We start from the raw sequence: 25897 nt of genomic DNA, 5'->3' as shown, positions 1-25897 counted from the left end.
CAAAGAAGGGTTGTTAAAATAATAGTTTACCCAAAAAAATAATAATTTACTCTCTCTCATGTCGTTCTGCATCTCAATGACTTTCTTCTTTGGTAGTTTAGCAGTTCTCCTCCATGCAATAAAGTTCATAATGACAAAAAGCACCATTAAAATAGTAGTCCATACACCTTGAGTACTATATTCCAAGTCTTTGAAAGCTGCACAGAAGCATTGTATGAGAACCAGACTGAATGGTAAGTCATTATTTTCACTGATATCTGCTTTGAAAAAACCCATGGTCACCATTTCCTTTCATTGAATAAAAAAAGACAAGCTTGGACATTGTGTTCCACAGAAGAAAGATAGTCATAGAGGTTTGAAACTATGAAAGTTGGATTTTGGATGAACTGTTCTTTTGATACTTCAAATATTTTATGGGTATACATCCCAAAGACGAAGCTGCGAAGTTGATTCCAAGGTAGTTAATGTATGTTGCTTGATTGTAAAGTGGCTCTTCCGTTCCAGAGCCGTCTATAAAGAATCGATCGACCGCAGTGCCTTTTGGAAGAGGATGAGATGTACATTGGTGTCATATAGCGACAGAAAAGCCGAGATTTATCACAACTGGTGCCTCTGATCTGGTGGATACATTTGAGAGTGCCTCTCCATATGCTGTAGTTTGAAACATCGTAGAACATTATGATCCACAACCCAGAGTTAATGAGATGCCCAAGGTACTGTTCACCTCTTCTACTCTCTGGATCGTAGCTTTTTATTTCCCCGTGTTGACAGCATTGTTGTGAATTATAAGGATTATGTCCATTTTTTTACTTGGAATGTATATTGTTGCTGGGGTGAATGGGTTCACATCTTTTTATAGTGTATTCTGAGGTCACTGCCAAGTGGTTAAATCGCTTAGTGGCTCTTTGCCCAGGTGAAGACAATAAGGAAATGTAGCTGTTGTTTCAAGATGTGTCCAGTGGTCTGTAATCTGACTGTGAAGGAAAAGGGGACTGCTGTCACTTGACTTCAGAATAGGTAAGCAGGACCACTAGAGAAGAAATAGAGAATTTCTGACAAGACCATTGAGGCTTCAACATATTTAGTCAGTTTGAGGTTACAAATTATAAAAACAACTTTTATAAGTTTCTTCCAGTGTGAAAAGAGCATCAAATAAGAAATCCTGAGATTCCACTGAATGAGCATAAAGTCATTTTCATTAAAGAAGCATTTAATTATCATTATAGCCAATTGTTATGCATATTTGATCTATTTGCATTTATTCTTTTTATAATTAGGTAAGCGGTCATCCACAGCTTGAGTATCAGAATCGAGTTTTCAGACAAACCAAATTATTTTAAATATGTAATGTTATGATTTGAATGAACTCTTAACGGACAAGTGTATTGTTGTTGTTTTTTTGCCTTGTGTTGAGGCTGCAGATGCACTGTTTTATCATATTAGACCATAGACTGTAAAAAAATATGGACGTAGTGTCCGTGACGTCACCCATAGGATTCTGGTGAGAAGTTTTGAAGCGTAAAGTAGGGACGAGCTGGCCGTTGCCATCTTGGCAGCGCGTCATCGCGCATCACTAAAAGAAAATGGGCAAAAAGGCGGGACGTGGGCGGAGCTGAAGTGACGTGATGACTAACAGACAGCAGATCTTATGTTGAAATTATGTTATAATGCTTCTCTGTGCGTTCACTCAGCGGCTACTATGAGATACTTGTTACACACTGCAGTAAGCTAGATCGATATTAGGCATGGTAAAACATGGTAGACTACTTGCAAAAAAAACTATAATTTAACAATAAGACTAACTGTGTTGAGCTATATAACAATTCTGTCGATGAATTTATCCAAACAGTTGCTCACCTGTCTAATAAAACACATAATATATTAAAGCGTCTTTGGTGTTTCCATGGTTTCAATACAGAGTAAACCAGAAATCGAGGGTAACGGGGGTATGATGTCATTGATAGGCGACGCATGCGCACGGTCCGCGTCCTGGTTAAAATTACTTATTTCTCTGGATTTAAACATTCTTGGAAACATTTGGGATAATGGAAGTACACAAGTCAACGTTGTTCTAGTGGTTTTTGGACATTTTAATCCAAAAATCGTACATACTGTGCCTTTAAATAGTCAACCCTGTTACCGTGATTTTGGACCCCAAAAAAAGATTGAAAACTGGATCTTTGTAAACTATCATCCTTACTTTTTTTATCTTCTAATAAACAAATGTAGTTTCCAGAAAAGGCTTGTAATAAAATGTAATATATATATATATATATATATATATATATATATTATAAAATAATAATAATGTCAGCCTTTTACGTTTTTAAAGGCATACACTCTAAAAAAAATGCTGGGTTAAAAATAACCCAAGTTGGGTTACATTGTCTGATAGAGTGCTTAAAACCCTAAAAGAATTTACATTAAAATCACGTATTCAAAATGGAAAATCCATCCAGATGTTTTTTAATTTACAGTAATTTACAGCCACAGGATATTTTCAGCACTGGACAGCAGCATATATCTAGTCTAGCTGTATCTTTCTGAGGATTTGTTATAGTTGGCTGACTGTTGTCTCATTCACATGCAAGTCCACGCGATCCCTCTCTGTGAAGTGTTTACTGGAGCACTTCATTGATTCACTATAGCTGTTGGTGCTCCAAATGTTCCTTCTCATGGGGTTTATTTGGCCGAGTGAGCGGTCCTCATGCGTCATTAAAAATAAATGTCGAAAAATGGTAGGGGAGCACGCGCTGGATCGTGTGGTAAATGAGAACGCTCTCTTGGGCTGCTGATTACGAGGAGTCTGAATTAAACAAATCTTGAACGACGATTTTAAGTCATTTTACCAAAACTGCCAGACACTTAAGAAGGCTAAACTCTGATTATTCCTAGTTCTTTTTTAACGTGAATGGAAGAGACTTTTTTTAAATCGGGCGCACGAGACAGTTTTTTCACTCAAGAACAAAAACGTTCAACTGACTGGATCAGCGCGCGCAGGGAGTCTGACTGAACGCTTTCTGAGGTGAGGCACCTCACGATAAATGATATCAATAGTGAATATTGTATCTCTATCTTTCTCTCACAAATGCTGATTTATGTTATGGTTACCACTTTACTTTGAAACGTGCCTGACAAAACCAACGGCATATGTTCAACTAGGAGGTTTCGAGAACGTCGCAAGGGGATGTGCTTGCAACGTCAAGACAACATTTTTGCAGCGTTTTGAAATATTTATTACGTTAAAAACGTTTTTTTACAACGTTGTTGCGGAGAAGGCTCGCAGAATACGTAATGAATACAGGTTACGTCAGATATCCGTGGGAAGTCGTCTTTCCAAACCAACACCTTTTCCCACACCGATTCAGTGAACGCGACTGGGCTGTTATATCAGGTACGGATGAGACGTTTAATTACCTTTCTTTATTTTCCAAAAAGCCATGTTTGTTGTCTAGGAAGTCAGTAAATACAATTATTTACGTCTGTCGTATTTCAAGTTTTGAAACATGCTCATTTTTTTCTCCTTTTAAGGGTTGGCATAACTAAGAGATGGCTAATTGAATGAAATCTGGATATTTAGAAGCATTTCTCGTGGAATTGTAAGCCTGAGTTCAAGGGTTGTGAATAATGAAGACATCTGAGATTATGTGGGGCGCTTTTAACGGGGCATCCGTGACTAACGGGACGCGCGCGGAGAAAGTTCAGCACGTGCTCCAGCCTTTCTCATCCACTGTCGCTCTTCTGGTGCTGGGCTTGGTCATTATTGGGATTATATTAATCTCAATGACCACCTACCACTTTCACAAAAGCAAGATGAAGAAGAGGAAGATGCTCAGGGCACAGGAGGAATTTGAGCGGGATAACTGTGGCTCCTCTGTCCCGGTCAGGGTAAAGCCCGCACTGAGCCGCTGCGTGATCGCTCGCCCCGCTCCACCGCGACACCCACCGACAAACACTGACGCTAAAGAGCGCGAGGGAGTTAATGGATCCTCTTAACGGGGCCAATGAAAACTGTGGCTTTTGTAAATATGTCAGATGAGCAGGTATCTATATTATCTTTGTTCGCGTTGGTAGTTATGATTGACCTTTCTTACGACCTCCTTATGGTGGTGGACTTTACAAAGTCTCTGAATAATGACTATCCTTGAGTTTAATAACATGTGTTATAAGTGGAAGTCAATGGATGGTGACGCACCAGTTTCTGTAGATGCTGTCCAAGGTGCTGCTTATTTTCCCGCATTTATTTAATCCATTTAATCGCTCAATTTATTTGTACTTTAGAAGTTGAATGGTTTAAAACAAAACGTTTAGTAGTGAGCAGAAACTCTTGAGTTCATGTGAGCATTTTTACATGCTGTAAATTGTCACTTGACCACTAGTTTATTCCAGTTTGCCCATCTGGAGATAAAACATGTCATAATGCACATATATCTACCATGTTTAGTACATACTAATATTTAAAGGGCCTATTCATGTATCATTTAGATTGCTCTGTTCAATATGTCAATGGTCCATTTTGAATAATTAACTTATTTGAATCACATCGTAAAAGTGTAAATGACGTCAAGCTATTGTTACATTGATGAAACAGCATTAAGTAATATTCCTTCATTTTTGCCTTTCCCTTTTTTCAAAACTGCCTGAAATCATGGATTTTATTGTTTGTAACGGTTTCTCACCGGCTACAATTGTGACCAAATTTGGGATTAAATGGGTTAATCCTGTCTAATCAGGAGGGGAAGGATAGAAGACTATGATTTACTATTCTACTCTTAGTAACTATTATTATTAGACTGTATATTTATTTGTAGTTGAAGATGAAACAATATCGCAGAGCTTAGACAGGAACTCAGTCAACTTTGTTTGTCCTATGCACTTGATTTTGCTATAAGCAAGCATTCAGCAGAGCCATGTGTTCATCATGCCAATATCAAAGCACACTGATCTAAAAGATCATCATTAAAATGTTTCTCTCAGATTTATACTTCTGATTATTTTATGTTATTAAAACATAGTCTTACAGTTGTGATGATGTACAAATAAAGCTTATTTGCCTACACATCATGCAGACAAATTGAGCATTTCTGCCACATTTATTATTCACTATTTACATTTTTTGTTTTCTGTATTTCTGGAGTCATCTTGACCACAAAGGAGACCACATGCATGGTTGGACACTCATGAAAGCTGTTGCTTTTCCTCTGGCAAAGTTTCAGCATAATCCATGCCAAACTGCAGATCATCATTTGCGTATTGTTATTGGAAAGCATGACAAAACACAGTTTAAGAACATTTCCAGACTTAAATCTGTTCTTTTCGTATTGTATTGTCTTGAAATGAGGCCACACTGCATCTCTGATTATGTTTATAAAAGTATGAATCTGTACAACTAATCCAACATTTAATCACTAATCTCAGAATTACAGTTATCTATAATATACGTCTTACACTACTGGGTGATCATGTGAAACAAATATTAACAAATAGGTTGATTTGAGGGCCTTGATACAAATGGCAGATCATCTCTAGAGATGGAAAAGCATGGAATCAGCTGGATGGTGTATCAAGGTCGGGAAGAGCTCTCCCGGGACAATAACTTTCCATGTCTCTTCTACCTCAGCCCTATAGATACAGCTGACACTAGCACATTCATTCTGCTCATTTTAAGAGGAGCTGTCTGCTATTGTAACTCTTTATTTTAAAGAAAAAGAGTTGAATTCTATAACAGGTTAGTAACAGTATGACCCATTATTACACTCTAGAATATGTTGCAGCACGCTGCATACCTGTCAGCAATTTTGCAGCAACTCTAATTTATCCTTTGGGGTTAAAAAAAATATATATATATATATATTTCACCTGCCTCTCACTGTCACAGCCATCTTGATTTATGACAGGCTCCTCTTGCAGGCTTGTCAGCTCAGTAACATGAAATTCACAGTTTATCTCCCATGCTCGGATGAATAAGACTATACTTCAGTATAAAATGTCAATCATGATGCTCTCTATAAATGTGCACAAACAAGGACACATTAAATTGATCAAAAATGAATGTAAAGATATTTATAATGTTGCAAACAAAATGCTGTCCTTTCAAACTTTCTATTCATAAAATAAGAAAGCACAGGTTCCACAAATTTGGGAGCATGAAATTGTCCAAAATGTATTGGTAAGCTGAAGCATTAAGAGTTCCTTACACTGGAATTAAGGGGCCAAGCCCAACCCCTAAAAAACAACCTCACACCATAATCCCCCTCCACCAAACTTTACACTTGGCATAATGCAGTCAGGCAAGTACCGGTCTCCTGGCAACCGTCAAACCCAAACTCGTCCATCAAATTGTCAGACAGAGAAGCGTGATTCGTCACTCCAGAGAACACATCTCCACTGCTCTAGAGTCCAGTGGCGGCATGCTTTACACCACTGCATCTGACGCTTTGCATTGCACTTGGTGATGTAAGGCTTGGATGCAGCTGCTCGGTCATGGAAACCCATTCCACAAAGCTCTCTAAGCACTGTTCTTGAGATAATCTGAAGACCACACAAAGTTTGGAGGTCTGTAGCTATTGACTCTGCAGAATGCTGGGTTAAAAACAACCCAAGTTGGGTTGAAAATGGACTAACCCAGCAATTGGGTTGTTTTAACCCAGTGAATGGGTTGTAATAACCCAGCGGTAGAGTTAAATGTTTGCTTAAAACAACCCAATTGCTGGGTTAGTCCATTTTCAACCCAACTTGGGTTGTTTTTAACCCAGCATTTTTTAGAGTGCACAGTGCGCCTCAGCATTCGCTGACCCCGCTCTATGATTTTATTCAGCCTACCACTTTGTGGCTGAGTTGCTGTTGTTCCCAATTTCTTCCACTTTGTTATAATACCATAACAGTTGACCGTGGAATATTTAGTAGTGAGGAAATTTCATGAATAGACTTATTGCACAGGTGGCAACCTATCACGGTACCACGCTTGAATTCACTGAGCTCCTGAGAGCGACCCATTCTTTCACAAATGTTTGTAGAAGCGTCTGCATGCCTAGGTGCTTGATTTTATACACCTGTGGTCATGGAAGTGATTGGAACACCTGAATTCAATGATTTGGAGGGCTGTCCCAATACTTTTGGCAATAAAGTGTATAAGACAAATTCAAAATCAGCTGTAAAGCAGCTCTAAAAATGAAAATAGTGTCTTCATTCAGCTGAAGTCAGTTCAATAACTGCAGTTCATCAATTATGAAACAAAACCAATTTAGCTTTAAATACAGAAGCCAACAGTGTATTTATTCAGCGCAGTTCAATGTTGATTCAGTTCGGTTCAATAACAGTGTCGATGTTGCAAAATTCGCCAATACTGAAACTAATTCGATTTAGTTATATAGCAGCTCTACTGAAGACAATAGTGTTACCATGCAGATCAATTCAGTTCAAGTTTTGTTCTTACACAAATATAAAATGACTTTCAAAATTTCATATCATATGATACTCTCTTTAAATGTGCACACATAGCTGCTGCAGGATTTTTGTTTCTCTCATTCCCACATACCAAGGCTGTTAAATTACTCAAACATGTTGGAGAGAAATCAGTGCCTGCAGGGGGGACGCTTGCCTGTCTGTCCGCCGGGACATGTGACTTTCACTGACAGCAAAGCTTTCTGGGCGGCCCTTCAAAAAGCTGGGTATTTAAAGCACAAATTTGGAGTGAGGCATCCTGACTGAGCACCTCGGCAAAGACCTGGGCCCCAGCTCTGAGTGCAGATATGACAGATTCAAGCTTGCGTATCAGTGGGGGAGCCGTCAGATTTGGAGCCACCTATGGAGGCAACCGTCTGTTCTCCGGAGCTAGGAGCGGTGGAGGTGTTAGCGTGGCTCTGTCCCGTTCGCTCGGCATGGCGAGGGGGGGTGGAGCAGGAGCCGGTAATGGCCTGGGAGGAGGTCTGGGGGTAGGTTTTGGAGCCGGAGCTGGTGCAGGAGCAGGACTGGGCACTCTCGCCCTCGGTGGCGGCCTCGGCTTGGGTGCTGGAGGAGCCAGAGCAGCGGGGATCAGGGCTGGTGTGGCTCCTCTGAGAGCCCGTCTGGGGGGCAGAGTCTTCAAAATCGGAGGCTATGGTTTCAACCCATCCTTCATCAGCTCTACCACTACGGTGGACGCAGGTTCCGGTCCAGTGCTCAGCATCGATCCAACACTCCCATCGTTGGACACGGTACAGGTCACACGCTTGAAAGAGAAAGAGGACCTGCAGGCCCTCAATGATAAATTTGCATCTTTCATTGATAAGGTGAGAAAAAGTCTGTTGGTTAATTAAAAGCATTTTTACAAATATCATGCTATATTGGAAGAACAGGATCAGTAAAAAGAAAGATTCATTGAATAAAACGTCGCTGCTTTTAAAGATAAGGTTCTAATGACTTTGTCGTTTCACAGGCCCGGTCTCTGGAGCAGCACAACGCAGTACTAAAGGCTAAGATTTCTATGTTTACTAACCCAGAGCAGGGCGGACCTGCCAGCACCTCCATCCTTCTGACCTCTGCCATCGGAATGTATAAATCCCAGATTGACAGCCTCACCGCTACCAAAGAGGCCATCATTGCTGAGATTGAGCACTATAAAGGCATTATTGATGATGTTCAAGCCAGGTGAATCCACAGAATATCTCATTCTCTCACTGCAGCAGAAATTCATGTATAAGTTTGGGGGGTCAGTAAGATTTTTTTTAATCAGCAACAATGCATTGAAAATGTATCAAAAGTGACAATAAAGACATTTATGATCATGCAAAAGGAAGATAACAGCCTTAACATCTTATATTCTTTTGAACGTTCTATATGTTCTTAATAAGAATATTAAGCTATTTTTTTTTCAGCATTGATAATAAGAAATGTTTCTTGTGCATCATATTATACAAATTTTTTTAATGATTTCTGAAGGATGACACTGAAAGTCAGCTTTGCCATCACAGGAATTAATTAACAGTAAATCTTACAGGACCCAAACTTTTGAACGGTAGTTTAAAATATGTTAAAGAAACATCATTGATTGTTCCAACATTTTAGAAGCACATTTATCTTTCCATAAAATTTTATATTATATTTCAGTGGACATTTGTAATTACATTCCACTTAACTGCTGCTCATTTAGTTCTGCCTTCTTATTGGCACTTAGTGGTTTGGTTTTAATACTCTACATGAATCTAGTTTGCATCTGTATTGGTCAAGTAATTTGACTATAATGAGAAAGGCATTTAAAATGATTCTTTATATATTTGACCACCTGCTTAGGTGATTGTCACAGATTAAATACGCCTTTTAGGTAAGAAAAGACCAGTCAAGTGGACAACTGCTAATGTGCCTGCACACGCTCTCCTCTTTTACTCAGGTATGATGAGGAAACAGCTCAAACCAAATCTCTGGAGCTCGACTGGACTGCACTGAAAGAGGTACAAAACATACATCATACATCAGGAGGTTTCCCATAGACTTACAGATGACCGAGTCTCACCAATTCTCCTCTTAGGAAGTGGATAATCTCTACCTTACCATCTTTGAGTTGCAAACCAGCATTAGTGGTGTGGAGGATCATATTGCTCTGTCCAAGCAGGTGTATGACGCTGTGAGTCTGATATCTATTTCAATATACCTCAGTTTATTTCAGCACTGTTAAAATGGATTATGTTTTTCCCCAATGGCCTAAGCTTGTGTATATGTCTGTCTGGGTGGGTGTGTGTTAGAAAGTGAAAGAGGTGAGAAACATTGTGAGTGGTGGTGTGAAGTCAGCAGTGTCTATCTCGGTGGATAACGCAGCCCAGGCAAAGGATCTGACCCTAGCGCTGACTGAAGTCAAAGCCCACTATGAAGCCCTGGCTCAACGCAGCAAGCAGGACGCCCTCTTCTCAGTGCAGGACAGTGTATGAAACCTTTGTTCTGTAATAAGAAAGCTATACGTGCTCCTTTTTGAATATTAAAGGGATAGTTCACTCAAAAAATGAAAAATTGCCATCATTTACTCACCCTCAAGTTGTTCCAAATCTATGAATTTTTTTCTTTTGCTGAAGACAAAAGACGATATTTTGAAGAATGTTAGAAACCAAACAGTTGATGGACCCCATTGACTTGCATAGTATTTTTACCCCATACTATGGAAGTCAATGGGGTCCAACAACTGTTTGGTTAAGTAAATATCTTCTTTTGTGTTCAGCAGAAGAAAGAAACTCATACAGGTTTGGATATGAGGGTAAGTAAATTATGACAGAATTTTTATTTTTGGGTGAACTATCCCTTTTAACAACCATTTACAATAAGATTTTATATATGTATAATAAGGTTCTAATAAATTAATATTTAGCAATTGAATTAAATCTAATGAATTATGTATTATATATAAATGTATATATTAAGGATAATTAATTATGTAAAATTGTTTGATTCATCGGACCTAATGCATTATTAACATGCATTACAAAAGGTGACCACTTAATCATTTTTCTGTTGCAAGACAGTAGATATAGATGGTATTGTAATTTCGGGGAAGAAAAAAATACATTATTAAAATGCAGTACAGTACAGTGCTCCCAATTTTGGTGGTCACCCTATACTTGCATGACTTTATGGTGAAAGTTATACTCGATTCATCTTTTACAAACTGCCTCCCCCAAGTGGCGAGTGCTTGTATTGCAGGTGTAACAACATAATGTTTTGGGCCAGACTGAGATCAACTTACAGCCTCTTTTCTTTTGTTTGGCTATATAGATCTCCATGATGTCTGTATCCTCTCAGCCAAGTTCTCAGACACTCACCACAGCCAAAGAAGAGCTGCGAGTTTACAAACTACAGATCGACTCTGTGCAGAGGGAGATGGACAGGCTCAAATCTCTGGTGTGTATTCAATACAAGATACAAGATGTCATTTTGTCCCATTTTTTTGGCATTCTTGTGAAAAACTGCTGCCCTCTCCAATGACAGAACTTGCAGCTGGAGTCTCAGGTAGAGGAAGCAGAGTGTCACTCCAACTCGCACACGGAGACGTACCAGGATCAAGTTCTTACTCTCAAATCTCAGCTTGATGACCTCAGAAAGGTAAACTCAAATCAGACTAAATGATAATTATTATTAACCTGATAAACCTACTAAATCCAAATGGGCATTTTCTTCAGCAAATTACTCATTACGGTCAAGAATATCAGGAGCTTCTCGCCAGCAAGATGTCCCTGGATGTTGAAATCACAGCTTATAAGAAACTCCTGGACAGTGAAGAGAACAGGTGAGGAGGTTTAACATGAGTAAACATGATTTTGCTCACTCAACGATCACGCTGTATCGGTCTCGTGGACCAGGTTGAAGTCTGGAGGTGGTGTCACCGTGCACATGTCTAAGACTGTAGTCGGAGGAGGAGCGGCTGGTGGAGGAGGAGGTCTAGGTCTGGGTGCAGGAGGTGCAGGCCTGGGTGGAGGTGCTGGTCTGGGTCTCGGAGGTGGATTTGGGCTGGGCGGAGGGCTAGGAGGGGGTCTAGGACTGGGACTCGGTGGAGGACTGGGCTTTGGAGGAGGTGGAGGAAGTTCCTTCGGGGCAGGGAGCAGTTACATGTCCTCCAGCCTGAGCAGCAGTGCCTGTAAGTATTCATAAAAACCTTCACACATGTACACATGTATAGTGTGCTCCAAAGGTCTGAGGCCACATTGAAAATCGAAACGCAAAAGAGAGACAAACCAAATAAGACATTTTAAAATTCATAATCTTTTCAGTTTATATTTTCACTTAAATTGTTCTGCTTGTAATAAAGTGTATACGTGAATTATATTAAAATAGAAAATACATTTAAGTTGTGGTCTCAGGCTTTAGGACCCCACCTAACTGACGTTCACAAATACTTTGCAGTGAAATGTCACGATCGCTTGTAGTCACACTTTCCGTTGTTTTCACGCAGTGTCATCCACTGTTTACTGAAGATTCACAACCACCACTCATCAAGCCACAACAGAATGCTGAGCTTCCACGTATGGCGCATAGCGAGGAAGTCTACCATCAACGCCTCCCAAAAGTTCACACATTTTGACAGCGCCATCACATTTATTGAACATAATGATGAAAGATTAATTCCCCATCTGTGTGTTGATTTTGTATGGTCATTTTTGACGAGGGTCCAAATTCTGTATTCATTTGAACACCAGATCAAAATGTCTATTGTTTTTGCACAATTTATTTTATTTGAATGCATCACTTCCTGCTTCAATAAAAAAAAATCATCCTAGTTATTACTGAGGAAAAAAGTGGTATTTAATCTTTCCATGTAATAATGTCAATCAAATCACAATTGTAATAATGCTTCATTAAATAATAATAAAGTGTGTCTGTAAAATATATGTAAATAAATATAAAAGAATGTCTATATAACTAATATATTTTATATAAAAAGTTCAAATACTGTATAACATTACATGGACTTTTAATTAATTGAATTAGACCAATCTATTAATATTTTAACCCTCTTAGCATAATGAGTTGCATTGTTACAGTGTAATTATATATTTAAGTACGGAGTAATATTAATTAACAACATGTAGCTACTTAGGCCTACTATAGGGTTATGGTAAGGTTTGGTTTAGGGTTAGTTGCATGTATGCATCATTTACCTACTGTTAGGCTACTGGAGTTGGTAACATGGACGCTGTAAAGTAAAGTGTTACCGCATAATGTTATCAAATATAACTCGAAATGAAGATCTTTATCAAATTTAAGCCATTGTTCTAGAAAAGAAGAAGAAAAGAAAAAAACAGTTACAAGATGCTTAAAAAGCGGAAAAAACATACCCACACACCACCTACACTTTTTTAAATGTCAGAAAGCCCAAATAATGAAACATCACCCTAGCATTAAAAAGCTAGGCCTACGTCTTGTAAACATTTACCAGCCTTTATTAGCTTCGAAAGACCCTCCAAAAAAAATGTGAGTTCATTATAAAACCAACCTCTAACAGTTTGTCTCTGAAGTTTTTTCCCTTTAAAATAACATTCTGCCCTATTTATGAAAAAACAATCGGGTTCTGCGTGATTCTCTGTCTGGTTGCAACCGTTTTTTGGTCACCAAATGCTAATGAACGTGTGCATTTCAAAGGTTTGACATTTTGTATGACAGTAAACACACATGTAGCTAGCAGACTTCGAAGGTGGTGTTTTCACCTCTTGTGTGTTGCCGTGGGTTTGTGGTGGTCTCTTCACTGGTGTCCGGCATGATTCTGCACGGATGTGGTTAGATTCAGTTTGAAACAGGAAACACTCAGGTTCATTCTGCTCTCTCATTAGTCCTTCATTTGACTTCAAGCTAAATCCATCAGAATGGAGATCGGTGCCACCGCCACGGTAAAGGTAACGCCACTAATACTCCTCATAATCAAGGGTGTGTGTGTGTGTGTGTGTGTGTGTGTGTGTGTGTGTGTGTGTGTGTGTGTGTGTGTGTGTGTGTGTGTGTGTGTGTGTGTGTGTGTGAAGTTAGTTCTAAAGTTGTCAGATATACTTTTACCACTTCATCACATTAAATGACCTGTTCTAAATTAAAGAACCTATTGATGGTTTCATAACTTGCATCCTGTGGTTCAGTTTGCTGCTGATAACAAACTCATGGTACTTAATCGAACACTATCAAGTTCAATCATCCGGCATATTATTGTCTTATCTTGATTTGTGCCATTGTGTCAGAGGGGTGAGAGCTGTATTTGCGGTAGGTAATGAATAGAGAACCCTCTGCAATTTGTTCTCATTTCCTCACTATGCGTGTGAAAGATCTGAGATAATTAAATTAGTTGGAAGAGAATTATATATTTTTGTTTTTTTTTTTGTTTTTTTTTTGTTCAAGGCATGATTGAAGTCCAAAGCCAGCCAGGAGTTATCCTTGCCATCACTTCTTTGGCTTGTCTTGGTTGTATTTATGCTCTCTGTCTGTGCTGCAGAAAGAAATCTTGTAAGTGATCTGACATCATAACAGCTCTATAAAAAAGCATTATACTTTTCTCAGATGCTTAGATTTGATCTTAAATGTGCACTATACATATATTTGTCTTTGTAGTCTAATGTAGCTGTAATTTTATTTTTGAGCTATGCAACAAGAAGACAATGACCTGTATGACCAAGATCCTTTGTAAGTAAAATGTTTTATCTATTGATAAATGTTAATTAAATATTAATTTAAAAAAATTATATTTATATAATTATGAAATAAAACAATTATACTATTTATTATTTTTTTGCTTTCAGCATTTTAGACGGTAAATTTACTGGCAATAAACAATCTAACACAGGTAAACTACGTCCTCTTTCATTCCATTCTAAAGGGGAAAAAAACTTTTTTTTAACTTAAATATCTACTGTCAATGTTTTTTTTATAATATCTTTTACTTTCTTTTTCACACATTGTCTTTCACAGGACAGCTGAAATTCAGAATGACCTTTTCCGTATCCATGAACGAGATTTTATTCATATCTTGTCTGTTTTTTTAGTGATTCGAGAAACCCGAAGAGAGATGCCTTCAAACTCAAGGTGAGGTCATTGCCAATGCAGCTAGTCATTTAGTTGTATTTACTCTTATATTCACGTCCACTTTATCTAAAACACCATATTATTTTGCGTGGGGAAGGGGATGTTCTTGTTCATAACTGAAAGCCATGGCTTGTAATGATTATCTGAACAAAATCAACTGCTGCCTTTTCTGAATAGTCATGATAGAAAGATCAAAATGAAGAAAATGTTACCAAACGTGTGCTCAATGTATTTTCACAGGCAATCAATGGCGAGCAGGCCTGCGAATAGTAAGAATTTCCTATTTCAATTTGCAATGTCTTATCTCTCTGCGATCAATTTAGGACAACTCTTGCAATATTTTGATGTTATCATTTTTGTTATTTCCCAGCATGTGACATCCATTGGAGTTATCAGAACCTTCCAGATGGTAAGACTCATTGTTAATGCCATCTTAAGACGTTATTTTTATATATAAACATGTAGACTAAAGTAATGCATGTTTTTGCTTCTGCGGCAGAAAATGGTATCTTGGAACCAACATATGTGTGAGTTTTGTTTTTCATATGGTAAAGACTTTGGTTTACTAAAGCTAAGCTTGCTTCAGTCTATATTTGATATGTTTACATATGCGTTTTATTTTTACAGGGACCCAATTCCAAATTCTATTTATGTAAACGACGATGATGAAGGTAAATGTGTGCTGATAATTGCTAGTCATGTTCAACCGTTGAGCACGGTTCGCTTTCTTCAGTTGTGTTCACAGGAAAAATGAGGTCAAGTGAGACATTTTAGACTGAGTACCTGCGAACTGGTGAAAATGTCAAAAAGCAGTTGATGATAAATAGAGTGTCTATTTCAAAAGAGGCCACAAGTCACACACAACTGAAAAAAGAGTTCATAGGTGCACGGCACATTGCATAAATGGGTGACAAGATGCTTAAAGCCGTTCTTTTAATGAAATGTCACATTCCTCAGATTTGGATAATTTAGATACGGGAACATACGGAAATGTTTTTCCAACAAAAGACGTGCAACATGACTCAGGTTGGTGTTTTCAGCGATTCTGACATCTGTTAGTAGTTTAGAGCTGTATAGCTGTCATTAATAACATCAACAAATATTATTACATCAAATAATAATTATGTTCAAAATATGGTCACAATGTCAAGGCTCAACAATAATAAAATTTTATTTAGAACTTTTTTTCCCCGCTACATTGACCATACTTACATTTTATTTGCCCGGCCCCTAGCTTTCCTAGACACACACACACACACACATTAATGTACACAGGTGTTACCTAAACCTATTAGCAAACATTAGCAAACTTTTGCAGCAGCTTTTAATTAGGCTTATTCTATTTAAAATACATAAATCAAAAATAATTTGAGATTGAGAGCAATTTTGAGATTTTAATTAAAGACTGTTTACACTATATAATTATTTTATGGGAAAAAAAACGAACATTGTTTCTTTGTTTATTGTTGTGTTCAACAGACAGCTGTAGTTATGAAAACTTGAAACACGAGAGTGAAGAAGGTAATATGTTCATTTTTGGTTTGGTTGATAAAAAATTTCGATAACACTTTAATTTGGGGTCCAAATCTCATGATTAACTAGTTGCTTATTATCATGCATATTACTAGGATATTGGCTGTTTATTAGTATTAATAAAGCACATATTAATGCCTTATTCTGCATGATCATATTCTACATGATCATATTCTACATCCCTTAATCCTACCCCATACCTAAACAAAAACCTTACTATTAATAAGCAGTAAATTAGGAGTTTATTGAGGCAAAAGACATTGTTAATAGTGAATGTGTTCCCCCAAACTAAAGTGTTAGCAAAATTTCTATTGTTAATTAATGAGACGGCGCCACTCACTTTGTTCTCTCCCTTTTAAACAGAATCAGACTACGTGAATACACCAAGTAAATAAGACAAATTCTTGTAACAGAATGAAGACAATTTTGCTTTTCACATTTGATCTTATTTTTATGTTGATGTTAAGTTAAAAAGTGTACTGTGTTGAAACTTTTAATGTCAAACAATGTTGAGCTCTGCTGATCAATAAACGGTTCAATTCAGTGTTAATGAACAAATATGGACAAGTGCTATACAACTATTACAAGACGGTCTAAAAATAATTCACGCAACAAAGGAATTAAATGTGCTAAGGCTACATATTAAAAGCCGTGCAATGAAGATTTTTAAGCTCGTTTCATAAAGGTGTGACAATGAGTCGGATGTTTGTTTTGTGCATCTTGATCATGTTTTTTCCTCCTTGCTCTAAAATTGCCATTGGCATAACCATGTTGATATTGAAACCTGTACAACTGTCACTTTTGTAACATATAGTACAAGGACATGTGTTGTTTGGAATGAACTTCATCATGCTTTAGAAATTGCCTCATTCTCATTAGGTAAATGTAGTTAGTTCTACCATGTTGCTTGTGATGCCAACAACAGGTCCTTGAAACAGAATCATTCAGAAACATCAAAATGATTTTGTACATTTTTATTACTGCAACTTGTCAAATATAAAAGTTCTGGAGATTAAGAACATTGCGGAGAAGTGTGATTATTTGGTAACATATTTAGCTTGCATCAGGTGCAGCCGTCTTGCTGCACAGTCGACCCAACAGACCAGCCATCTGTAACAGAGAGTTCACCCCTTCTGCCACTTTCATATGCGTGTAGCCAATTTCCTGGGGAATAAAAAGTATGATTGCCGTGTGATTAAAATAAAGATTGGTTTATCTCTGTACCATCAATGTTATCTAAAAAAAAAAAAAACCAACAACGATGGCATTGAAAAGGTGAACAAATGTGTGTGATGCTGGCTCTATTGTGCTAGGCGTCGCAATATAAGAGAATAAATTACTGAGTGCACCTTTAAAGTTAAGTTTAAAGCAAATGCTTCTTAGGGAGACACTACAAGGGCAATACATACCTTAATATATTCCAGCTTCAAATATTCTGCCATCTGAAGGGTCTTACACACTCTAAAGATGTTTCCGATTATGTCCTCCGGTGAGTATCCAAGTGACCAAAGCTGCTCAATAACCTGTAGAAAGATGAATCCTTTTTGTCTGGTGTCCAGTGTCTGTTATTTCTCAAACGGATACTATTTAAGGGCAAATGTTTAGTGGTACCTTGTAGGCTTCATCAATGTTGGCGTTGATGCAGTGTTCTAGCATGCCTTTAACCAGCAGAGGATGTGGCTCATCACACACCTGCAGAAGCAACACTATTTGTACTTTATCAATACATAAAAATGACTCCCATGCATTAGAAAAGAACACAAATAAAACATATCCAAAAATACCTTGAACACATTTTCACTGTTGATGTAACCAAATCCAGAGTTTGTTGACTGCAAGTTATTCAGAGCCTAGATAAAAAAATAAATAAAAAAGTAAAAACTGAAAAAGTATATTACACAATAAATAACAATAGAATTTTTTTTTGGTAAATAATAAATTAACATGTAGGTTATGAAAAGAAATTCAAGCACTATTTTTTAGTGCTTTTTTGACTATAAACAGAAATTGCACTTATCAAACAATATCTTTATCATTTAAAGATTTTTTTTAAAACTCATAATACAATTGTTATTATTGTTCAACAACTAATATTTTATATTATAATGTTGGCATACTTTGTATCGAGAAAAGGTCTGATGGGGGTTGATGTTTTTTTGAAAAAATTAAACACTAATTTCATATATATTTGTATTGAAAAGTCAAGCACTTTTCAAATATCTCTTCATAAATATGGCTATTTTTCGAAGGTTTACCAGGACTTACATTTCAAAAAGTCAAATTCAAGTACTTTAAAGGGGACATATCATGAAAATCAGACTTTCCTTGTTTAAGTGCTATAATCCCCGGGGCATCTACAAAGTCAGAAAACTATCCATTAGAAGTTTAAACTAATATAGCTTTAAAATGCATGGAAATAATAAACTTTAATGATGAAAGAAGAACTATGCTATGCGTAAAAAATGATTGCGAGCTAGATGATAATCAAAACCAAGCAGATGTCTTGATGCACGAAAACAGCCTGTTCTTGACTGTAGTCAGAAATAGGTATTTACAACATGGATTTACCCAGATAACAATTTTTGGTTCCCAGAACATTCCCCCAATCTCTTTACTCCAATATAATTTACCCTGCTGTACGTCAGTAATCAGCAATGTCCCATATGGTATAAGCGGCATGGAAAACAGATGAAATAATGGAAAACGGATGAATGGATAAAATTGAATTATGCATTAATATGTACATTTCGTAACTTGTATCACTGACACTGTACCACCACAACCAGGATTTATGTTTAAGAAGTGCCAAATAACAATGACTTCAACACAATATGGGGTTTTAAAATATGAATTTTATTCACAGACATTAAAAAATGAATAAAGATAACATTAACTGGGATAATACTGCATTATTTTCTTCCCACTGAATTAACAGGACGTAGCCTACTTCTCTCCTTTGGTCAGTAAAGAAAAACTTCTCGGCTAACATCATGTCTTCAATTATGTGTCAAATCTCTCTGAAATCACACTATTTACACTGGTATATTTATTAATTATAACCTATTATTCAATAAAGATCGATAAACTAATGTTAGTCAGTCGGTAAAAACGAAATGACCGTTAATTAAATTACGCGAGTGCGCGTCTTTCTGTGGAAGACAGAACAAACCGCACGCAGATCCGAGGCGCACAGTGCCGAAATATACAAATAAACCTGCATATGTTATAAAAAATGTTATCTAAAAATAACCTGCAGGGAACGTTCTGGGAACATTCTCCGTAGGTTACAAAATAAACCCCAAAAATAACCTGCAGGGAACGTTCTGGGAAGGTTCTCTTTAGGTTGTAAAATAAACCCCAAAAATAACCAATAGAGAACGTTCCCAGAACATTCTTATTTGGTTCCCCACAAAATTAACCAAACGGGAACCATATGGGAACGTTAGGGGAACATTCTGTGTTTACTGGGTATAAATGATCCGTGAGGTATTTTAAGATGAAACTTCAGACACATTCTGGGGACACCTGAGACTTAAATTACATATGGTAAAAATGGGCATAATAGGTCCACTTTAAGCACCTTGTACAAACCCTGTTGTTTATCTAAAATGTTAATGATTTGTTATTAGGTATATTAATATACACACAAAAACAGAAAAAGATAATTGACCTGACCTGTCTCATGTCCCCTTGAGCGGTGAAGATGATGGCCTCAAGGCCATCATTGGTGACATGCAAGTTCTCCTTCTCTACCACCTCGGTCAGACGCATCATGATCTGGTCGTCTCTGAGTTTGCTGTAACGCAGCACAGCGCAGCGGGACTGGATGGGCTCTGCAACACAATGAAAGGATCATCTGAAAAACTTCTGTACAATGAAGCATGACAATCTATTATAAACAGCATTTTGTTTTTTATGTGGCACATCACTCACCTATGATCTTATCCGATGCATTACATGCAAGTGCAAAGCGTGTGGTTTTAGAGTATATCTCCATGGTTCTTCTGAGAGCCTGCTGAGCTCCATCTGTCATGCTGGTTTAGAAATACAAACACATACTTGCATAGAGCATTTTTTATACATCTAATAATTGAAATATATAATGCTAATAGTAACTTTTCAATAGGGATGCACCAAAATTTCAGTCACTGAAAATTGCCTTTTCGGTTCTTGGTCGAAAATATGAGCTGAAAACATGCAGCCCAGCCCATCAGTGTTCAGCACTCAGGTTTCACTCTCGCTCTAACCATCATCCATGCGCTGTGTCACGCTCCGCACAATATTCCGCTCTATGTGCGTGCGTCGATCACAGCCCATGCGAATGCTCCATTCGTATATGGCTCGCGCTCACCGAAAAAGCTAAGTCAGCTCAAATAACACACCAACATGAAACTTCTTTGTAGTAGTTTACTTCTTTCTGTTTGCAATAGTCCCACTGTGCTGTAACATGGTGCAGTATAGACCTTATTCAGAGCAGCGCCATGACAGGTATACAAGTGAGGCTGTGAGGGACAGACAAACCGTGTTTTCATATTTTATGGAGTTTGTCTACTGAAATTTCTTGGAAATATATTTTTGCAGTGTTTCGTCAGCAGAACTCATAAACACATTAAATAACAGTACAACCAACTGAAGAGCTCACTTTCATTAAAAATCAAAGATGGCACTGCTGTGAATAAGGTCTAAAGCTAGGCTGGGCGATGGTGGTAAAATAACACTACCCTCTGATAATAATAATCTAGGACTATATATTATTTGGATAATTGGTCAAAAAATAAATCCGTTAAATCTGATTAGATTGCATAAAACTGGATGAAGTAATATTATAATATATTTTCTTTCCAATTTTGGTGCATTACTTTTTAAAATACTAAAGTATTTTATTGCCTTTTATTTTTGTATTTAGTCTTATTCAAATTAATGAGTTTAATTAAAAAGGCTAATATTAATACAATTATAAAAAAAATACTTTTAATTAATAATTACAAAATTATCGTAGTAAGTACAGTTTTCGTACAAGTACATCCATTCTCAGTTTCAGCCCAGAATTTTCATTGTGGTGCATCACTGAGATAGATATATAATATTTTTTGAAAATAAAAATACTTTTTACCTGTCAGCCTCATCCAAGATTATGATCTTGTGGCGACCTTTAGGGAGTGTGACCTTTTGCTGGGCAAACATTTTGATCTTGTTTCTTACAACATCAATACCACTGGAATAGATAATATACAAACAAATATAAACAAACATGATCACCGAAAAAATCTGGAGAAAACCCATTTAAAAAAAGTCATTAGTTTCCCCTTACAATCCCTTCACCTTAAAGGGATAGTTCACCCAAAAATGGAAATTCTGTCATTAATTACTCACCCCTCGTGTCATTTCAAACCCGTAAGACTTTAGTTCATCTTCTGAACACAAATTAAGATTTTTTTGATGAAATGTGGGAGCTTTCTTATCCAAATGAATTGAGCGGTTTAATCCAAATTTTCTGATGAGACACGATCGCTTTATATGAAGAACGGATTAAATTTAGGCTTTAATTCACATATAAACATGCATCAACACACACATCAGTTGTGGTAAACGGAAGCTCAAGCATGTTTGCTTGACGTGCAAGAACCCATGAGGTTACACAGCACATTTGAGCTTTCACAAGAGCTTTGTTCTTGTGTGTCAAAGCAGGTTCGGTTGAGCTTCTGTTTATGTTCGCTGATCAATGTTTATATGTGAATAAAAGCCTAAATGCAATCTGTTCGTCATATAAAGCAATAAATACTTCTCAGAAAATTTTGACTAAACCACTTGCTTCATATAGATTAATCAAAAAGATCTTAATTTGTGTTCCGAAGATGAATGAAAGTAATACGGTTTTAGTGCGACATGAGGGAGAGAATTTTCATTTTCGGGGTAAACTATCGCTTTAAGTGTGCTTCTTACCGGTCATTTGAGGCATTCAGCTCAAGTACAGCATCTTTCATGGCTGGGCCAAGAAGAGCTCTAGACAAACACAAAATGCTGGTAGTTTTTCCAGTGCCAGGAGGACCCTAAAAAAACCAACATTATTGTTTTAATGCATAGTGACATATCAAAATTTAAATTCAGATGGCACCTGGATGTGAAAGCACATTTTAACTCACAGCAATGATGATGTTGGGCACGTTTCCTTCTCTTGCAAACACCTGTGACAATAATGGCGCAAAAGAGTAAACATGTCAGCATTACCAGAAGTCTATTCACCACATCAGGCATACACAGATCATACTGACCTCCAGTCTGCTGACAGTTTCTTCATTTCCAACTATTTCATTCAACTTCAGAGGTCTGTATTTTTCAACCCTGGAAGAAATAACACACTTAAATCACAATTAATCATCGCAATGAATATGCAACGGCAAATAAAATCGAGCTTGGCAGTTCAGTTGCTCTATGTGCAAGTTACTGCAGGCGACATTTTGGTGATGTTCAACTCATTTAAATGCCACGACAGCGCGCTTACAAACAGCCACAAACAGTACCATGGTAGTTCATAAGCAGTCGATGATATTTTCGGTGTAGTATCATCCTTTTTAGGCTGTCCGTCGGCTTGAATTTGTTCACTGTCTGTCTCTTTCATATCAACATCCATGTTGACCGTCAGTAGCGCGTAGTATTCCCGCCACGACAGGAACAAAACAGATCTGATATGCCGTCACTTCCGGCAAAGAGAGCCAGTGAGTTCATATGGTCCAAGCTAGCAAAGAAAAAGTAAAATCTGATCAAATTAATTGAATAAAATAGTTACCTTCCTTTTTAAGACAATAAGTTAAATCAGGAAGCACATTTAGCTAAAAAGCAACGAAATAGGAACACTTACAATATTTTCAATTAATAGTTTTCTGTATTTTACACCAAAATCATACTAAAATAGATGAAGTACTGTCCATGAGCAAATATTAGGCTACAAAAGACACACACTTTATTTTTATGATTTAATTATTATTTTTTAAAGAAATAAAATACTGACTTGCAGGACAAAACCTGTGAAGGTTTGTTGACACAGCAGCATCTGTTGGTCAACCTAAAGTTTCTCACACTGACAAATGGATCAGATTATCTCTTTGCATTCAAATCTAGGACAATGATCCCTAAAGAGACTGAAAATATGAAGATGATAATATCTTTAGTTGCTCTGAATACACAATACCCGACCCAAAAACAAATAGATACCAATCGCAACACGATCTGTGTCTGCATGTAGCCTACAAATGAAAGCTACAGAGCTGTGGAGGCCAGTGCATGCCAAAAATGACACAACCTGAAGGTGCTTGTCGTGTTGTACAAGTGACTTTTTCCAAACAAACAATAACATTATAAAACCAGAAAAGAAAATATAAAATTCTGATAAGAATAATTCAATACAATTGTTTATTGTTCTCTTTAACAACAGACATGCATTTTTCTACAATAAAGAAATGTCAAGAACACTAACAATATTTTGAAATTAATAATTTACCTTACACCAAAATGTTACAGAATGCACACAGTGCAAAAACAGCATTTACATACATACATACATACATACATACATACATACATACATACATACATACATACATACATACATACATACATACATACATACATACATACATACATACATACATACATACATACATACATACATACATACATACATACATATACATATACATTTTTGACTGATGACTGCATCTGACCCAGATTGTTAGATGCATAATCCAAGATATAAAGTATAGTTTTGCATCACTGAATATAAAATTCTGTGAATTATGGTGTTAGTTGTCACACTCAACAAATTATAAACTAGTAAAAATGTAACATATGAAAAAGAAGATTGTATGTGTATATTACTGTATGTACATATTAGCCGTCAATGTTTCAATAATTTGAATGCAATTATACTTATTGAACAACTTATTAAACAGTAAAACACTATTGACACTCAGCAATAATAACAGACTAGCCTGTTCTCATCTAAAACTGCTTAACTCAGAGTTATAAGATATAATTTAACCAAAAGCTGTTTGAATTCCCAACCTTCAGAGCATCTGTCAATAAACCAAAGGTTTCTCATTTAAGTTTGTTTTTGCTTGTCAAGGTTTACTCAATGTGATGTGGTGATTGCTTTCTGCTCCCTTCTCTGGGCTTTGAGGGTCTGGAAGGATAAAAAATAAATAAATAAATATGTAATGTTAAAGACAAGAGAGCAGTTTTCAGAATCTCTGTAGACACATGCATCTGCATAAACATTCAAAAACAAGTTTGTTCATTCTCTCTTTATTGGTTATATTTAATGTAAAGTTAGTTTACTCTCCTGGGCAACAAAAAAGGCAAAGCCAAAAATAACAAAATATTTATGGCAGTGGCTATAAGTGCAAATAGAACTAAGTGCAAATACAGATAGATGCTATTTATACTAGTGAAGATAATGATATAGTCAATTTACACTGTGACAATTTCAGCATTTTCTTATCGATGCTATTTACACTTAGTGAAAATAGTGATATATTCTATTTACACCATGTAAAAGTAGCAGTTCTTTGCTATATGTTTAAATAGTAATTAGATGCTATTTATATTTTATTTTGGCAGATACATACTATAGGTACATTTGCACCTCAGTATTGTTAACAGGATGCAATAGCAGAGTGTAAATGATTATATTTATTACAATTATTAAATTGATGTCACCTTAATGGGACAATAAAATCCCTCCCCACACCTACCCCTAAAACTACCCAATACATACTTTTATTAATATTAAACATTTCGTTAGGCACTTTATTTCCACTTTTAGAACATTTTCTTAATTTTTATTGAAAGTTAATGCCTTTCCGATGTGATGTGATGTGATGTGATGGGAGAAGGGAAATCAAAACCAAGTTCCATTATGCTCTAGTGAATACACCACTGAAGACGTTGAAATATGTGCGTCTATTTTAATCTTGTGTGGCCCATCAGACATTGTTGGGCGCAGATAGTGTAAATAGCGCTTGCCAACATGGCACGCTATTTGCACTTGTTGTATATAGACACTCTGAATATGGCGCGCCATGGACTTTTAATGGTCTTAATCATTTTAATCACTGGTCATGAAATTAGCATGAATTGCACAAATACTCTAGATAATGTAACTTAGCATGGAATAGCCTTTCCCTTTGTTTTCTTTAATGTTTTAGCCATGTGGGTAAACCTACAGACAGCTTTTTACAGGAAGAAGAGTCAGTGTTGTTCCACTAAATGTTAGTCAAACAGTTCATGAGTAGTTGAAAAATGTCTCCCAGTTTGTTTGAGTTTAATGTGAGACCAAAATTCACTAGGGTTAAAATCTGGATCAAAACATGAGCAGGATGGACTTGTTCTTAGGCCACGTCTTGGTTGTCTTTGCAATTTGCATTTTCTTGTTGAAAAATAATATCCGACCATTCCTCTTTAGATAACAACTTTCAATTGTGGTAAGCAAGTCATTCTGCAATATTCTCCTGTACTCCAAATCATTAAATTAGCTCACCAATACCAGCAGTACCAAAAACTTTTAAAATCATGCTAACACATTAGAACGCCCACAATATCCAAATTGCTTTTCAGTCAAAGTTATGAAATAGTGTTCTCATGTGTAATATCATCAAGCTCAGCTATAATGATAATTTATGCAAAAGTTAAGCTATACACCCAAATGTCATGATCTTGATATAAATGAAATGCTCACCATTCATTGTTGAAGATACATCTATACATTTTACAAACTATTAAAAATTTCAAATGTTCTAAAACACGAACATTTCCCCCACTACTATTCTAAGTTTTGATTTATTTATTGACT

General features: G+C 36.7%; 3 protein-coding genes and 1 long non-coding RNA gene across 8 annotated transcripts; 3 read left to right on the top strand and 1 right to left on the bottom strand.

Annotated features, from left to right (window-relative positions):
- Positions 1 to 2659: 2659 nt before the first annotated feature.
- LOC307136977 lies at positions 2660 to 5387 on the top strand. The gene is made up of 3 exons (XR_013817860.1): positions 2660 to 3025; positions 3163 to 3394; positions 3532 to 5387. It is a non-coding gene; the product is annotated as an uncharacterized lncRNA (long non-coding RNA).
- Positions 5388 to 7708: 2321 nt separating this feature from the next.
- LOC307136947 (thread biopolymer filament subunit alpha) lies at positions 7709 to 12371 on the top strand. Its single transcript, XM_079834347.1, has 10 exons — positions 7709 to 8270; positions 8417 to 8628; positions 9368 to 9428; positions 9506 to 9601; positions 9720 to 9896; positions 10738 to 10863; positions 10951 to 11064; positions 11142 to 11248; positions 11322 to 11596; positions 11912 to 12371. Exons 1-10 carry the CDS (start codon positions 7752 to 7754, stop codon positions 11929 to 11931), a joined length of 1707 nt encoding a protein of 568 aa, XP_079690473.1. The 5' UTR covers positions 7709 to 7751; the 3' UTR covers positions 11932 to 12371.
- An 887-nt stretch (positions 12372 to 13258) lies between these two features.
- Positions 13259 to 17073, top strand: LOC307136971 (uncharacterized protein). Of its 5 annotated transcripts, none has more exons than XM_079834380.1 (12): positions 13276 to 13349; positions 13837 to 13941; positions 14076 to 14118; positions 14235 to 14278; positions 14478 to 14517; positions 14758 to 14786; positions 14888 to 14926; positions 15017 to 15044; positions 15145 to 15188; positions 15475 to 15543; positions 15997 to 16038; positions 16414 to 17073. In XM_079834380.1, exons 2-12 carry the CDS (start codon positions 13839 to 13841, stop codon positions 16443 to 16445), a joined length of 513 nt encoding a protein of 170 aa, XP_079690506.1. In that variant the 5' UTR covers positions 13276 to 13349; positions 13837 to 13838; the 3' UTR covers positions 16446 to 17073. The 5 variants fall into 5 exon arrangements, with proteins under 5 accessions (XP_079690510.1, XP_079690506.1, XP_079690508.1 ...); XM_079834381.1 differs by lacking the exon at positions 13276 to 13349 and adding an exon at positions 13367 to 13701; XM_079834382.1 differs by lacking the exon at positions 14076 to 14118 and having other exon boundaries at positions 13277 to 13349; positions 14243 to 14278; positions 16414 to 17064.
- On the bottom strand, positions 17009 to 22715 carry rfc2 (replication factor C (activator 1) 2). Its single transcript, XM_079834357.1, has 11 exons — positions 22572 to 22715; positions 22323 to 22392; positions 22194 to 22235; positions 21994 to 22100; positions 21164 to 21265; positions 19984 to 20084; positions 19726 to 19883; positions 17835 to 17900; positions 17662 to 17742; positions 17460 to 17573; positions 17009 to 17214 (listed from the first exon to the last, which is right to left on the bottom strand). The coding sequence occupies exons 1-11, from the start codon at positions 22679 to 22681 to the stop codon at positions 17104 to 17106; spliced, it is 1062 nt and encodes a 353-aa protein (XP_079690483.1). The 5' UTR covers positions 22682 to 22715; the 3' UTR covers positions 17009 to 17103.
- Between the last annotated feature and the right edge of the window lie 3182 nt (positions 22716 to 25897).

This window comes from Gobio gobio, assembly GCF_949357685.1.
Source record: "Gobio gobio genome assembly, chromosome: 14".
NCBI lineage: Eukaryota > Metazoa > Chordata > Actinopteri > Cypriniformes > Gobionidae > Gobio > Gobio gobio.
The sequence above is the reverse complement of the archived record's forward strand: the minus strand, read 5'-3'. Positions and strand labels throughout refer to the sequence as shown.

Coding starts and splice junctions, on each gene's coding strand:
- LOC307136947 (XM_079834347.1), top strand. CDS start 7,752: ATGACAGATTCAAGCTTGCGTATCAGTGGGGGAGCCGTCAGATTTGGA. Junction 9,602..9,719: donor CCAAGCAGGTGTATGACGCT/GTGAGTCTGATA, acceptor GGTGTGTGTTAG/AAAGTGAAAGAGGTGAGAAA. Junction 11,065..11,141: donor AGCTTGATGACCTCAGAAAG/GTAAACTCAAAT, acceptor CATTTTCTTCAG/CAAATTACTCATTACGGTCA.
- LOC307136971 (XM_079834380.1), top strand. CDS start 13,839: ATGATTGAAGTCCAAAGCCAGCCAGGAGTTATCCTTGCCATCACTTCT. Junction 14,927..15,016: donor TTATCAGAACCTTCCAGATG/GTAAGACTCATT, acceptor CTTCTGCGGCAG/AAAATGGTATCTTGGAACCA. Junction 15,045..15,144: donor ATCTTGGAACCAACATATGT/GTGAGTTTTGTT, acceptor TTATTTTTACAG/GGACCCAATTCCAAATTCTA.
- rfc2 (XM_079834357.1), bottom strand. CDS start 22,681: ATGGATGTTGATATGAAAGAGACAGACAGTGAACAAATTCAAGCCGAC. Junction 22,101..22,193: donor TGCCCAACATCATCATTGCT/GTGAGTTAAAAT, acceptor TGGTTTTTTTAG/GGTCCTCCTGGCACTGGAAA. Junction 17,901..19,725: donor CTCAAGGGGACATGAGACAG/GTCAGGTCAATT, acceptor TTTTTTATCTAG/GCTCTGAATAACTTGCAGTC.